Source organism: Oncorhynchus mykiss, chromosome 2 (genome assembly GCF_013265735.2).
Source record: "Oncorhynchus mykiss isolate Arlee chromosome 2, USDA_OmykA_1.1, whole genome shotgun sequence".
Taxonomy (NCBI): Eukaryota; Metazoa; Chordata; class Actinopteri; order Salmoniformes; family Salmonidae; genus Oncorhynchus; species Oncorhynchus mykiss.
This window is the reverse complement of record NC_048566.1, coordinates 86,121,139-86,136,223: the sequence shown is the minus strand read 5'-3', so window position 1 is coordinate 86,136,223 and position 15,085 is coordinate 86,121,139. Positions and strand designations below refer to the sequence as shown.

The 15,085-nt window shown below is 40.3% G+C and overlaps 1 protein-coding gene across 2 annotated transcripts; it reads right to left on the bottom strand.

The window, feature by feature from the left end:
* Positions 1–4,756: 4,756 nt before the first annotated feature.
* LOC110498357 (fibroblast growth factor 23) lies at positions 4,757–11,466 on the bottom strand. Of its 2 annotated transcripts, none has more exons than XM_021574985.2 (3): positions 9,927–10,884; positions 6,910–7,013; positions 4,757–6,781 (listed from the first exon to the last, which is right to left on the bottom strand). In XM_021574985.2, exons 1-3 carry the CDS (start codon positions 9,973–9,975, stop codon positions 6,404–6,406), a joined length of 531 nt encoding a protein of 176 aa, XP_021430660.2. In that variant the 5' UTR covers positions 9,976–10,884; the 3' UTR covers positions 4,757–6,403. The 2 variants fall into 2 exon arrangements, with proteins under 2 accessions (XP_021430660.2, XP_021430655.2); XM_021574980.2 differs by lacking the exon at positions 9,927–10,884 and adding an exon at positions 10,916–11,466 and having other exon boundaries at positions 4,764–6,781.
* Positions 11,467–15,085: the final 3,619 nt, after the last annotated feature.

Here is a 15,085-nt window from a genome sequence, read left to right as displayed (position 1 = left end):
ACCCAGAGATACCTCTGCTGGAGAGGACAAGTTCATTAGATTTACCAGCCTCAGAAAATGCAGCCCAAATAAATGCTTCAAAGAGTTCAAGTAACAGACAAATCTCAACATCAACTGTTCAGAGGAGACTGTGTTAATCAGGCCTTCATGGTCGAATTGCCGCAAAGAAACCACAACTAAAGGACACCAATAATAAGAAGAGACTTGCTTGGGCCAAGAAACACGAGCAATGGACATTATACCCGTGGAAATTTGTCCAAATTGGAGATTTTTGGCTCCAACCGCCATGTCTTTGTGAAACTCGGCGTGGGTGAACGGATGAGCTCCAAATGTGTATATCCCACCGTAAAGCATGGAGGAGGAGGTGTTATGGTGTAGGGGTGCTTTGCTGGTGACATTGTCTCTGATTCTTTTAGCCAAGAAGGAGAGTGATGGAGTGCTGCATCAGATGACCTGGTCTCCACAATCTCCCGACCTCAACCAAATTGAGATGGTTTGGGATGAGTCGGACCACAGAGTGAAGGAAAAGCAGCCAACAAGGGCTCAGCACATGTGGGAACTCCTTCAAGACTGTCGGAAAAGCATTCCAGGGGAAGCTGGTTGAGATAATGCCAAGATTGTGCAAAGCTATCATCAAGGCAAAGGGTGGCTATTTGAAGAATCTCAAATATAAAATATATTTTGATTTGTTTAAAACCTTTTTTGGTTACTACATGATTCCATATGTTATTTCATAGTGCTTTTGTCTTCACTATTATTCTACAATGTAGAAAATAGCAAAAAATAAAGAAAAGCCCTTGAATGAGTACGTGCTCTAAAATTTTGGACCGGTAGTGTATATGTATTTGTCTGATAGTATTTTAATGTACATTATGCAACACAATGAAGATTGAGAAAATAAACAATCATATTTTGAAGCTCTCCTATTCCATCTCATCACTGCGTGCATAACCAGCTGACTTGTTAAAAACCTACAGCACTGTCTTTGAAATTCAAATTTCATATTCATTGACACCATCTAAATGTTCTCTATGTTACCGGTAGTTTTATTTGGTGAGTGAAATGTGGACTTTTGGCTTATTCTACAAATGTTCAAATAAAAAAAATGCTAATAAATAAAGAACACTCTTTAAGAAACATTTTAAAAACAGACTTGTTTATCCAGGCACAATGCCTTTTCGTATTACTTAAACTTTTGGCTGGTTTAATGTATTTCTTTATACATCTTATAACATCACATCTCCTTCTTGCAACTACTCATATCATGTTCTATCTGTTCTGTGAAAAACAGAACTTCATGCTCATGAAAGGCTATTTGTGATTGACCAGTTTTACCTCTTGGAATCCAACCACAACGTTAATGAATGAATGCTGGGTAACACTTTATATTAAGTTGTCTAAACCTATGTAGTAATACTGTAATTATACCAGTAATATATAGTAGTCAGGAGAGTAGGATAATAGCATTTTAATTGCATAGTAATTGAGTTTTTGCCTTTACAAAAGAGGGAGATGGACCGTTCTTCCTTCCACTGACGTAATAACTAAAACCACTCAACCCCATTACTATGCTATTAGAAAACAACAATGTTGTGACTGTAGTAATTACAGCATTACTACTAATGTAAAGTGTTACCTAGAGCTGCATTGAAAGCAGTACGAACAAGGTGTGATAATGAACCTAGTGTGAAACAATTCTTTCAAATGCTATGTACATTAGTAATATGTCAGAATTAGTCATATTTAGATCTGTTTCCGTTTACACTAAACAAAAATATAAATGTAAAGTTTTGGTACCATGTTTCATGAACTGAAATAAAAGATCCCAGAAATGTTCCATATGCACAAAAAGCATATTTATGTCAAATTTGTTTACATCCCTGTTAGTGAGCATTTGCTTCTTGCCATGATAATCCATCCACCTAACAGGTGTGGCATATCAAGAAGCTAATTAAATGCCACGATCATTACACAGGTGCACCTTGTGGTGGGGACAACAAAAGGCCACTCTAAAATGTGCAGTTTTGTCACAGATGTCTCAAGCTTTGAGGGAGCGTGCAATTGGCATGCTGACTGCAGGAATATCCACCAGAGCTGTTGCCAGATAATTTAATGTTAATTTCTTTACCATAAGCTGCCTCCAACGTTATTTTAGAGAATTTGGCAGTCCATCCAATAGGTTTCACAACCGCAGACCACGTGTCACCATGCCAGCCCAGGTCCTCCACATCTGGTTTCGTCATCTGCGGGAACTTCTGAGATCAGCCACCCGGACTGCTGATGAAACTGTGGGTTTGCACAACTAAAGAATTTCAGAAACCATCTCAGGGAAGCTCATCTGCTTGCGTGTCATCCTCACCAGGGTCTTGACCTGACTGAAGTTAGGTGTCGTAACCGACTTCAGTGTACAAATTCTCACCTTTGATGGCCACTGGCATGCTGGAGAAGTGTGCTCTTCATGGATGAATCCCGGTTCAACTGTACCAGGCAGATGGCAGACAGCGTGTATGGCGTCGTGTGGGCGAGTGGTTTGCTGATGTCAACGTTGTGAACAGAGTGCCCCATGGTGGCGGTGGGGTTATGGTATGGGCAGGAGTAAGCTACTGAAAGCAAACACAATTGCATTTTATCGATGGCAATTTGAATGCACGGAGGTACCGTGACGAGATCGAGGCCCATTGTCATGCCATTCATCCGCTGCCAGCACCTCATGTTTCAGCACAAGCATTTCGCTACACCCGCAATATCATCTGCTAAACATGTGTATGTGACAAATAAAATGTGATTTAATTATGCAGCAACTTCACACAACCATTGAAGAGGATGAGACAACATTCTACAGGCCACAATCAACAGCCTGATCAACTCTGTGAAGGAGTTGTCACGCTGCATGAGGCAAATGGTGGTCACACCAGATACTGACTGGTTTTCTGATCCACACCACCACCTTTTTTAAAGGTATCTGTGACCAGATGCACATTTGTATTCAGTCATGTGAAATCCATAGATTAGGGCCTCATTTATTTATTTCAAATGACCGATTTACTTTTTGAACCGTAACTCAGTAAAATCTTTGAAAATGTTGCATGTTGTTTATATTTTTGTTCAGTGTATATATTTTATGATAAGACAATAAGCATCCATACAAAATATTACACATTATAAATAGCAATATGTGAATACATTTGTATAAATACATTATATTGTGATGGCTCATTGCTTTTTCCTAATGGTGTCCAGCACCAGCTAACATTTGGTATGGTTTCAAATGACAGCGAAACACAACCTTGATATACACTACATGACCAAAGGTATGTGGACACCTGCTCGTCAAACATCTCATTCCAAAATCATGGGCATTAATATAGAGTTGGTCCCCCCTTTGCTGCTATAACAGCCTCCACTCTTTTGGGAAGGCTTTCCACTAGATGTTGGATCATTGCTGTGGGAACTTGTTTCCATTCAGCCACAAGAGCATTAGTGAGGTCGGGCACTGATGTGGGGCAATTAGGCCTGGCTCGCAGTCGGCGTTCCAATTCAGCCCAAAGGTGTTTGATAGGGTTGAGGTCAGGGCACTGTGCAGGCCAGTCAAGTTTTTCCATACTGATCTCGACAAACCATTTCTGTATGGACCTCGCCTTGTGTACAGGGGCATTGTCATGCTGAAAACAGGAAAGGGCCTTCCCCACACTGTTACCACAAAGTTGGAAGCACAGAATTGTCTAGAATGTCATTGTATGGGTTCCCGAGTGACGCAGCGGTCTACGGCACTGCATCTCAATGCTAGAGGCGACACTACAGACCCTGTTTCCATTCTAGGCTGTAACACAACCGGCTGTGATTAGGAGCCCCATAGGACGGCACACATTTTGCCCAGCGTCGTTAGGGTTTGGCCGGGGTAGGCCGTCATTGTAAATAAAAATTTGTTCTTAACGAACTTGCCTACTTAAATAAAGGATAAATAAATAAAAATACAAAATGCTGTAGTGTTAAGATTTCCCTTCACTGGAACTAAGGGACCTAGCCCGAACCGTGAAAAACCATCCCAGACCATTATTCCTCCTACACCAAACATTATAGTTGGCACTATGCATTGGGGCAAGTAGCATTCTCCTGGCATCTGCCAAAGCCATATTAGTTTGTCGGACTGCCAGATGGTGAAGTGTGATTCATCACTCCAGAGAATGCGTTTCCACTGCTCCAGAGTCCAATGACGGCGAGCTTTACACCACTCCAGCCGACACTTGGCATGGTGAACTTAGGCTTGTATGCAACTGCTCAGCCATAGAAACCCATTTCATGAATCTCCCGATGAACAGTTATTGTGCTGACGTTGCTTCCAGAGGCAGTTTGGAACTCGGTAGTGAGTGCTGTAACCGAGGACATGCAATTTTTATTCGCTACGCATTTCAGCGGTCCTGTTCTGTGAGCTTGTGGGGCCTACCACTTCGCAGCTCAGCCATTGTTGCTCCTAGACGTTTCCACTTCACAATAACAGCACTTACAGTTGACCGGGGAAGCTCCAGCAGGGCAGAAATGTGATGAACTGACTTGTTAGGAAGGTGGCTTCCTATGACAGTGCCACGTTGAAAGTCACTGAGTTCTTCAGTAAGGCCATTCTACTGCAAATGTTTGTCTATGGAGATTGCTGGCATGTGTATAAAATCGAGCACACAGCCATGCAACGTGTGTGGCTGAAATAGCCAAACCCACTAATTTGAAGGGGTGTCCACTTTTTAATATATAGTGTATTTACCATATTTAAACATTGTGAACATCCACCACAACCTATAGATTGACAAAATATAGTAATACCATAACACATCCATTGAAAAATGGTCTTCAATTAATAGAAGTTACAATGCATTAATGCAATGTTGTATCAATTAATATTTACTTGTCAATTACAATCATTCATACAGAAATGTTGGTCCATTTTGACATACATAGCAAAATCTCATGCAAAAAAAATATTGCAACATCAGGCTCAATACCAAACCAGTTTAAAATGGTACTTTTTAAAAGGAGTTAAAAGGACCACATGACACTGGTTCAACCCAGGCGTTACCCAAAAAGGACAAATTATGTTTAACGTTGCCAAACAGGCCCCTCATCAACTGCTACTCAAACGTCTCTCTGTATGAATTGATAGACGATTCTAAGTAATGTAGAAAAGGAAATGGGTGACCTGCCTCAACTTTTTATACACTGTTATAAAAACAAGAAGTGCCCATTTCATAATGAGGATGCATATTTTCAGGATGATTTGATTGGTTTTCTCTGTGTCAAGGATGAAAGTCCAAACTGTTTGAAAGTGTTTTGCAATGTAAATATTTAAAAAGTGCAGGGGCAGACTGGTCATCAGGCATTTCGTGAAAAATTCCAGATGGGCCGGTTGATTGTTTACCTCGTGGGCCTGCCTAACTTGTTTTTTTTTTGTGCAAAATGATCATCATCATCATCATCATCATCATCAGGCTAAGAATGGGGGCCACAAAATTGGTCGCTGTCTGGGCCTTGGGGAAAGAAATGGGCCGGTGTGTTACAAATGCCAGGGCCGATTTCTGGTCCCAGTGAAAAAGTGCATCACACCCTTGCATAACCAAAGGGTTGGCTTCTCACTGCACTATACACATGGTCTCATCCACCCATTCTCATCCACTCATTAATGACCTTAAGAAGAATCGCAGAATATGGTGAATTTAACTAAACGACGGAGAGTTTTGACTGTGTGATATTAGACTGCTTCTTGTGTAAATATTTTCTGTCTGGATTTGAATGATTTGTATATAAGCATGTAAGACTGTTTCTCATGATGCTCACTGATCAGCTTTCTAATTCACCTCCTTGTTTCAATCTAACGTGCTCCTTCTCAAGTTGTATTGTGACCCCTCCATCCAGACTACGATTGCAAAACCAAAAACTCATAAGGATTGAGGCACTGGTGCATGGCATTATATCCCTTAATGTTATCTAGCAAAAAGTTTAAACATTTTCCAGACAAGCTTCAAATTCAAAGCTCATTTCTCTGGCCTTACGAGTCAAGCCATTGGCCAATGCTTCACTCTTTCTCTGCATTTTCCATTTTAAAAATATATTTTTAAGCAATTTTCTGACTTTATTGAACAGTTAGAGCAGGACTAGGCAACCTTGGTTCTGGAGTGACGCAAGGACTTCATGTTTTTGATTTAACCAACTTGGAAGACCAGGTGTGTTGAATTTAGTCAATTTGCTCATTTGGTCTGGTGTGATGCCTAGTTGGGGCAAAATCCTGCAAGCACTCCAGGAACAGGATTGCCTACCCCTAAGATAAAGAGAGAGGATGATAGTAGGGAAAGAGAGAGGGCAGTAGGTTGGATTCACACCTATGACAACACTGTAGACATGTGCCAGAGGCATCTGCTTAGACCGCTAGACCACCCTGGGCCACTTTGTCTACCTTTTGCACAGCCATTTTGGTAGGACTGCCTGGGCTATTGGAATGCAACACCCGCAAAGGGTCGTCACAAGAAGTGATGGTCTCCTTGGAAATGGCGCCAGCTCGTTCTTGGTCCTGTTGCATAGCCAGGTCCTGATCCTCCATGGAGTCTGCATCTGGGTTCTCCTGTTGGCTCCTCTTCCTTCTGTAAACCATGTGTCTCTTTAACAAGTCATACCCTTTCACAGGGATCTCAGCCCCTTCCAGTAGGAGCAACAGTCCATTGCTGGATGAATAGAACACGTCAACATGGTTCTCCATCCGCCTGTGCTGGAAAAGGCACTCTTTCCTGCTGAACATCATCTGGTAGGGAGTGACAACAGAAACACAACTTGAATTTCACATGAATAGGTTAAGTGATTCTACGGAAATTAGAGATTTGACTGTTCCCAGAGTGGCCATCCATGGATGACTTGCCATGCAATACCTACAGAACTGAACCACTTTTCCTCGACGTCGACGCATAAGAAACGTTTACTTTTCAAGTCCAATATTGACACAAAGTCACTTGTTTCTGTTCTTATTGGGAGGACAACTATGGAAAAATAAAAAAACATGTCACAATTTCATACTGTACATAGAGACAGACAATGGATTCCTTTTGGTAAATGATTAAACAATCCTAAATAAGGCACTTTGTTGAATTAGTTAATTTTGACATTATCTGTACAGTTGCTTTAGTTTGAGTGTGAAAACTTGACTGAAATCTGTGTGTGAAATTAACTACAAAATAAAGCATACCCAGCTAGCACATAACGTTCTGAGAACCATATGTTTCTTAGAGCTTGGTGAGAGCGTGGCTGTCCTATGGTTATTTTACATACAACATTCCCACAACTTTCTGAGAATGGTGCAGGATAGTAAGGCCGGGATGATACCAGTATCATAATATTTATTTTTCCATGGCAAAAATTAAAACGCAGAGCAACACTCTTTGGTCCTTTAAAAACCTACTGTATGTAAAATACTGTGTGCTATGGCTTGAAAATATAAAAATAAGTGTGCCTCTGGATGACAACAATGTTTTTTTCCAACATTAGGACAGTTTTCCTAAATAAGTTAAAGCCGCATCGTATTTCGTTTCCTTGACGCGATAGTAATGAGTGTCACAATACAGGTATCAACCCCTACAGGATAGTTGCTTCACTTTGGAACATTCTCAACACACACACACTTGGAATATTCTCTAACAGTTCAGAAACAACATTCTTCTGTGGGAATTTCAGAACTTACAGATAAAGTTTCCTACAGGTTTCCTAATGGTTCTATTTAAAATCATGTTCCCGAGAAGTTCAAGAAAACTTTCCATAAAAACCGCAAGCAAACTTTAGTAACGTTCAGAGAGACCATTCTAAGATTGTATTGAAAAACATACATTCCGTTCTCAGCATCAACACAACTCTCAATCCTCTATCTTAAGTGTGTTGGTCGTGCCCACTAAATTGGCAACACCTGATCTTAATGAGTGCTTGTTTGCTTTGAAATAGGGTCTGTTTGAATAGACTAAAAATAACAGCTTTATATTGGTAAGAAAACACGACATGTTAGCTCCATCCTGGTGGCGTAGTGGACTAATTCCATGTATATTGAACAGAAGATTAAAGGTTAGAATCTCACAGCTGCCTCGTTATTTAAATGTATGTGTTTGCATGATTAATGCCTAAGGAAAGGAATTTCCATTGTCCTATCTTGTGCTTTTTTTTATACCCAAAATAAGCTAGCAGTGTTATTAAATATTGAAACATTTAGTTTTTTTTTTAAAGTTATTAAGAAAACTCCTAATAACCTATAATTTCTGTTCTCAGAGCGTTAATAAAACTTCCCAGGAAAAGATTTAAGGAACCAGAGTAAAACGTTCTCAGAACCTTCCTGCAACTTAAAAATAAACGTTCCCAGAACAGTCAATTTTTACTTCTGCTCTCAGAATGTTTAAAAAATGTGTTTTACCCGTCAGAAAACATATGGCTTCGTTCCTGTGAAACAAGGCTGCCCGAAAACGTGGCGAGACAGCATCTGAGATTTCACGTGGTAACCCCCACAAGGCACAAGGTTAGCAGTGTCGTTAGGTTTATAATCTGATTTTAAGATGAGACATTTTTGAAATAGGCGGGGTTTATAACTTTCTGGCTGTGTTAACTGATGACTGTCCCTCTCCTGCCTGCCTCATGAACAAACACAAATGTTCATGGAAATCAAGGTATGTGTTAATAAAAGCAGTTAAGTCATCCTCCAAAACTAGCTAGAATGATCCAATCTATAGCTAGCTAACAAAAACTAGTAGCTTTAGTAGCCTAGCTAGATATCTGCCCTTAAGCAAGGAAGTTAACCCCCCAACAACAACAACTGCTCCCCGGGCGGTGGAGAAGGTGGAAAGTTTTAAGTTCCTCGGTGTACACATCACAGAAACTGAAATGGTCCACTCACACAGGCAGTGTGGTGAAGAAGGCGCAACAGCGCCTCTTCAACCTCAGGAGGCTTAAAAAATTTGGCTTGTCACCCAAAATCCTGACAAACTTTTACAGATGCACAATCAAGAACATCCTGTCGGGCTGTATCACACCCTGGTACAGCAACTGCACCGCCTTCAACCGCAAGGCTCTCCCGAGGGTGGTGCGGTCTGCACACCGCATCACCTGGGGCAAACTACCTGCCCTCCATGACACCTACACCACCCGATGTCACAGGAAGGCCAAAAAGATAATCAAGGACATCAACCACCCGGGCCACTGCCTGTTCACACCACTACCATCCAGAAGGTGAGGTCAGTACAGGTGGATCAAAGCTGGAACCGAGAGACTGAATAACAGCTTCTATCTCAAGGCCATCAGACTGCTAAACAGCAATCACTAACTCAGAGAGGCTGCTGCCTACACTGAGACCCAATCACTGGCCACTTTAATAAATGGATCACTAGTCACTTTATACAATGCACTCTAAATAATGGTACTTTTATAATGTTTACATATCTTACATTACCGATATCACATGTATATACTGTATTTTTATACCATCTATTGCACCTTGCCTATGACGCTCGGCCATCACTCATCCATATACTTACATGTACATATTCTCATTCACCCCTTTAGATGTATGTATTAGGTAGTTGTTGGGGAATTGTTAGATAACTTGTGAGATATTACTGCACTGTCGGAACTAGAAGCACAAGCATTTCGCTACACTCACATTAACATCTGTAGGTGACAAATAACATTTGATTTGACATGGACGTCGATTAAGGCAGGCTTACTGCACCTCTCTGATTCAGGGGGAGGGGGGGGGGGGGGGTAGGTTAAATGCAGAAGACACATTTCGGTGGAATGCATTCAGCTAGGTAAATGTGTATGGCACAGCCCCATAGTCAAAGCAAAGATGAATTGGGAAGATACATCTATAATAATAATAATAATATTTTGACATAACCTACGAATAGGACCCATAGTTTTACCTGACTTGGGCCCAGTTTCCCAAAAGCATTTAAAGCCTACGTTCATCATTAGAACCGTCGTAGGAGCATCCTTAGATCTCTGAGCTGTTTCCTAAAACCAACGTTACTAAAGTTGCTCTTGAAAAACACTGGTTATTTAATGACCGCCTCAGACTACTCGAACAGCTAAGTACGGTGTGAATGCCTTTTTTTTAATGACCGCCTCAGACTACTCGAACAGCTAAGTACGTTGTGAATGCCTTTTTGCGTCTCTTTATACACAAGATCTCAGTTAAACACAAAATCAAGATGTTTGTCTTTATGTGGTTGCTGATTAACTTTAGAATGAATGTGACAGTGACTACAAATACAAAGCTGCCCATTTCTTTGCAAAACAAGCGAAGGACATAAAGACACTTTAAATGAAAACCCTGTATTAAAAGAAATACAGTATAGGCTACATAGACCTATATATTTGAATAATATTGCAATCCATTTTATGTTAATGAAATTTAGTTTTATTTAACTATTTGTACACTACTTTCGGTAATGTTGGCATGAATATATTTAATGGATTTAGTGCATTGTTATAGGGTAAGCATTAGAATAAGCCGCCTCAATATTTGTAGTCATATGTGATATCTCAAATATTAAGGTAAGATTGGAAAGGGAGATCCGAGAGCAGTGTTCTTTCTTCTGATCCTATCAGTATCAACACATTTAGCGAACATGCTCTCTGCGTGGTGTTTTGGGAAACGCATGTAGTAGGAAATATGCATTGTTGAAACCTAGGCATACTAATGTTTTATTACTATCGGGAAACCGGGCCCAGGTCATGAGATCAGGAAAAACTCCAGGCCCCTGAAAAGACACGCAATACTTTTGTCACACCACTTTAGAACCGGTGGTGACACATCTGAACCAAAAATGTACATTCCCACAACTTCCAAGGAACCAAATGTGCTAGCTGGGTAGTATGAAAATAGTTAAATAAAGAAAAATACACTTACCGAGAGAGTTTGTGAAGATGGCTTTCTTTACATGTCCATTCAAATTCACCTTCCATAAATAATGTCCTGTATCGACAGACTCGGAGCGCGCGAGGATTCCTTTGATTGTCCTGTGCGGCGGCGACAGGTCTAGGTGTACAGGGAAACAATTGACCGGAATGGATTGTTGTAGAGCGGCCAGCCAGATCACGACGAGAGCCGGTTGCATGTTAGGGAAATGTGCCGGTTCACACGGCAATCCTGAGGTGCTCAAGGTGCAGTGTTAAACACAATTGACGGGAACAGAGGCCACAAATTCAATTTGAAGACTGACAGCTCTGTAACTGGCCCAAAACCCTGTCGATACTTTTTTGGCTGACCGGAGGTGAAGTTGAGTTTCATGAACTCTTTAAATAACACGGCTAACAATAGATTATGCTCGCTCTAACCTATACAAAAAACAGGTGTCAAGCTCAACAGAATATTGTATGTGCGGGAAATTATGTATGTATTATATAATCGTGTAGCCTACATTTCCAGGGAATTTCACCACCGCCCCTCACTTTAAAGGTTAAAGGTAACTGGCCCAAATGCCATTCCTGCTCTCTGAAAATCGCCTTCACAGGAGTGAACCATATTCTTCCCAAAACGTGGCCATATTTATTTTTGCCAGAAGGGGGAGCCCCAGCTTCACATATATCAAAGGAATTTGAGTGTGTTGAGAATTGCAGTATAGTCCTTGAAATAGTTACATTTATTTATCAACTGCCACAAAGAAACATGTAAACCGCTGGCATATGTTGTCTTGAGTACTGTATTACCTACCTACTTCTCAATATAAAATACTCAGGGTGGCCTTGACCAAATCAACACATAGGAGGTTCAATCATTCTAAATCCAGTTCACAATTGACATACACCACAGGCATAAAATAACAACAACAATAACAACCCATATAAAACATGTTTTATTATTCATTCAGGAATACAGTTGACTGCTGTGCACAGCACATACGTACAAAAATAAAAGGAAAACCATTTTTAGTATATTAGCATTCTTACTCGTCATCATATTTTTTAAGAAACAAATGATTGGAGAAGTCTGTTATTTCAAACTAATTTACAATCATTTCAATAAATCGGAACTAAGGCAGAAGGTGAGGTATATGTTAAAAAAGAGGAGGGGGATTCAGAAGGAAGCACACTCCCCTCAGTGCAGGAATAGAAAACTGTGAGAACTCAAACTTAGGCTGCCGACACACAGGGACACACACTGAATCGCTACCACCACTCCCTTATCCACTACCACCCATAGCACCTTTTCACAAGTTGGAGAGCCTGCAACGCACTGTATTGTAAGTTACTGTAGGCTTGAACACCCTTTGAGTATCTAACACTCTTTAAGCAGCTTTAATACATTTGGTACAAAGACCTATGGTTAGGACTAACAGGTGGACACTGAACTAGGTGCCAGTTATGACATGAGAAGCCACTGTGACAGAAGCACAATTCTCACACTTCCAAATATCTATTTCAGTTCACGTATTTGCATGTTGTCATGATAGTGTCCTGTTGCCCATATGAAAAAAAATAATGATAAGGATGTTGTTATCAAAACAAATATTATTCACCTTCATGAACATTCACATTGCATGTCTTATTATGATGACATTGTGGGGAGAAGAAAGGATGGAAGATAAGATGTTGCACCATCCAAATTCAATAATCCATGAATCCTGCTATGTTATCATCCCAGAGGAACACATGCAAGACAGTGGAAAAGCTTGTTTTCATTCATTCCTCAATTACTGATCATCATCCTAGGTGGTGGTGAAGACATTTTTCAGTTCCATTGTGACAATGAAAGTGGGCTTGATCTGGTGCTAGCTGTAGAGATGATTCTACTTGGCAGACTGAGCAACACTTTTAACTTGCATAACTATTACAGTAGCTATATCTCCTGGGAGCACCATTGTTCAAGCAACAGCACTACTAGTTATCCATATAAAATTGTGTTTTGTCTCATAACGGTCCAAATCCAAAACAGCCTTTGTGTTACATATTTTCATTGTCTGCCATCCTCCTTGATGGAAATAGTGCCTAGCTAGCACATCAATACAATTTCAGCTTGGTGAATTGATCTGATTGGAACTTTGCTTTCTCTTTGGCTGTGGCAAATATGGAGTATGATGACTGTTGACAATGAAATGAAACACTAGCCACTTTAATGATGTCTACGTATCTTGCATTACTCATCTCATATGTGTAAACTGTACTCTATACTATTCTACGGTATCTTAGTCACTTTAATTGTGTGTAAATATTGCATCACCCATCTCATACTGTAATCTATACTATGCCACTGTATCTTAGTCCAATGCTGCTCTGACATATATGTATATATATTCTTAATCCATTCCTTATTTAGATGTACGTGTATTTTGGGTATATGTTGTGAAACTGTTAAATATTACTTGTGAGATATTACTGCACTGTCAGAGCTAGAAGCACAAGCATTTCGCTACACCCACAATAACATCTGCTAAACACGTGTATGTGACCAATAAAATTTGATTTGATTTGACACAGATGCTTCCTGTGTTCCATCACAACCAGACACTGCATCAAGCCTCAGCCTGTCTCTTCTTACTAAGTACTTGTGTGAGGGTAAGTACCAACTCACATCCATTTTACAGTGGGCTACCAATGCTGTGTTGGAAGTAGAATTTAACAGGCGTAAAGTTAAAGTTTGATAAAAGAGGTCAAAGATGACCTTTCCTGTGTATTTTACTCAGACACACCAAACATACTTATAGCATTGTAATAGCCAAAGGTAAATCTTTAAATCAGATTATGCCACTCCATTCCCAATAAATCCATGCTCATTGGCGACCAGTCAAAGAGAGATACAGAATCAAACCACTTACAACTAAAAATCACCTTATGTCATTCATGCAAGGTTTTCATTGAGCTACACACCATTCATAAATAAATAAAGGAATAACGGAGCGAACGTAGGGCAAAGAGGCGTCAAAGGGGCAAAGTGATACTGGTGAACCTTAACACCATGTGCTTAGACACAGTGAAAGAGGTCTATGACTCTGACCTTGTACTAAAATGGCTTCGGGTGGGAGAGGAAGGATACTTCTGGAATCTCAAGACTGTTGTTGAACAAAGGGTTTTACAGTGTCAACTGGCCAAGGGGGGTCTGCTCAGGTACAGTATTCGAGGAGGAGAGCAAGCAAGCATTGACTTCAAACATCACTACTGTAAGCCTTTGGTGAATTGCTTTGAGACATTGCTTCTGTTTTTCTTCCACACAAGATCTTACAACTTAATAACCAGTTTAAACAATAAAAGAGAGAAACAGGTACATATGAGTACAATCCTTATTATTATCTAAATATCAGATATTAGACATAATAGCCAGATTGTGATACCTGAAATGTTGTTAGCACATCTTAATTGCGTGAAATAATGATCCCTTCTCAAAAAATGTAATAGGAATATTTACATATTATTCAAATTAATGTAGCAGACCCTCATTTACAGTGTGAACGTGAAAACAAGCACGATTTATGCAGCTCAACATTTACTGCAGAAATGGAGATACTGTAAAAGTGCAAAAAAAAAAAATTCAAACCGGTAGATAAGTTAAGGTTTCAACCCTCATCAGTTTAAAAAAAGAATCAAACTGTTTGATTGATCGATACAGCAGTCTCCCAGTTAGTCCAGACCAGACACACACACATTTCAATCTGGTCTAAACATCCAGCCATTTCACACTCAGCCTCATAAAACCCTCTAGCCTCATAAAAAACAGGATTGTCAAAGTTCTCCTAGCATGGTGGGTCTCCAGTTCTAGCTTCCCACATCAATGGCTGTGAGCTCCTGAGGGGCCCGGCCTGTCCAACACAGTCTCAATTACTTAACTGATCTAAATTTGGAAAGAAAATAAACTGAAGATACTTTTGGCCCTCTAGGAATTGGGCTAAAGCCCCCCGGAGTCACTGAGGGAGCGATGACTTGCGTGTCATCCCTATTTCTGACTGAGGGGAGCGTTTCTTACATGCAAGGGAAGGAGCCACAAGTAGGAATCAAAGGCAACCACCCCCTCATCACAAAGCAAGGAAATAAATATTTGGTGAGTGCTCTAGTTGCCCTTACTAGACAATGATATAATGTTGACACA

Bases quoted from the DNA above. Each gene is read 5' to 3' on its own strand.
- LOC110498357 (XM_021574980.2), bottom strand. From the start codon at position 11,123: ATGCAACCGGCTCTCGTCGTGATCTGGCTGGCCGCTCTACAACAATCC. The intron at 7,014-10,915 runs GTAAGTGTATTT...ATTTTTCCATAG, and splicing joins CATCTTCACAAACTCTCTCG to TTGTCCTCCCAATAAGAACA. The intron at 6,782-6,909 runs GTAGGTATTGCA...ACTCCCTACCAG, and splicing joins AGGAAAAGTGGTTCAGTTCT to ATGATGTTCAGCAGGAAAGA.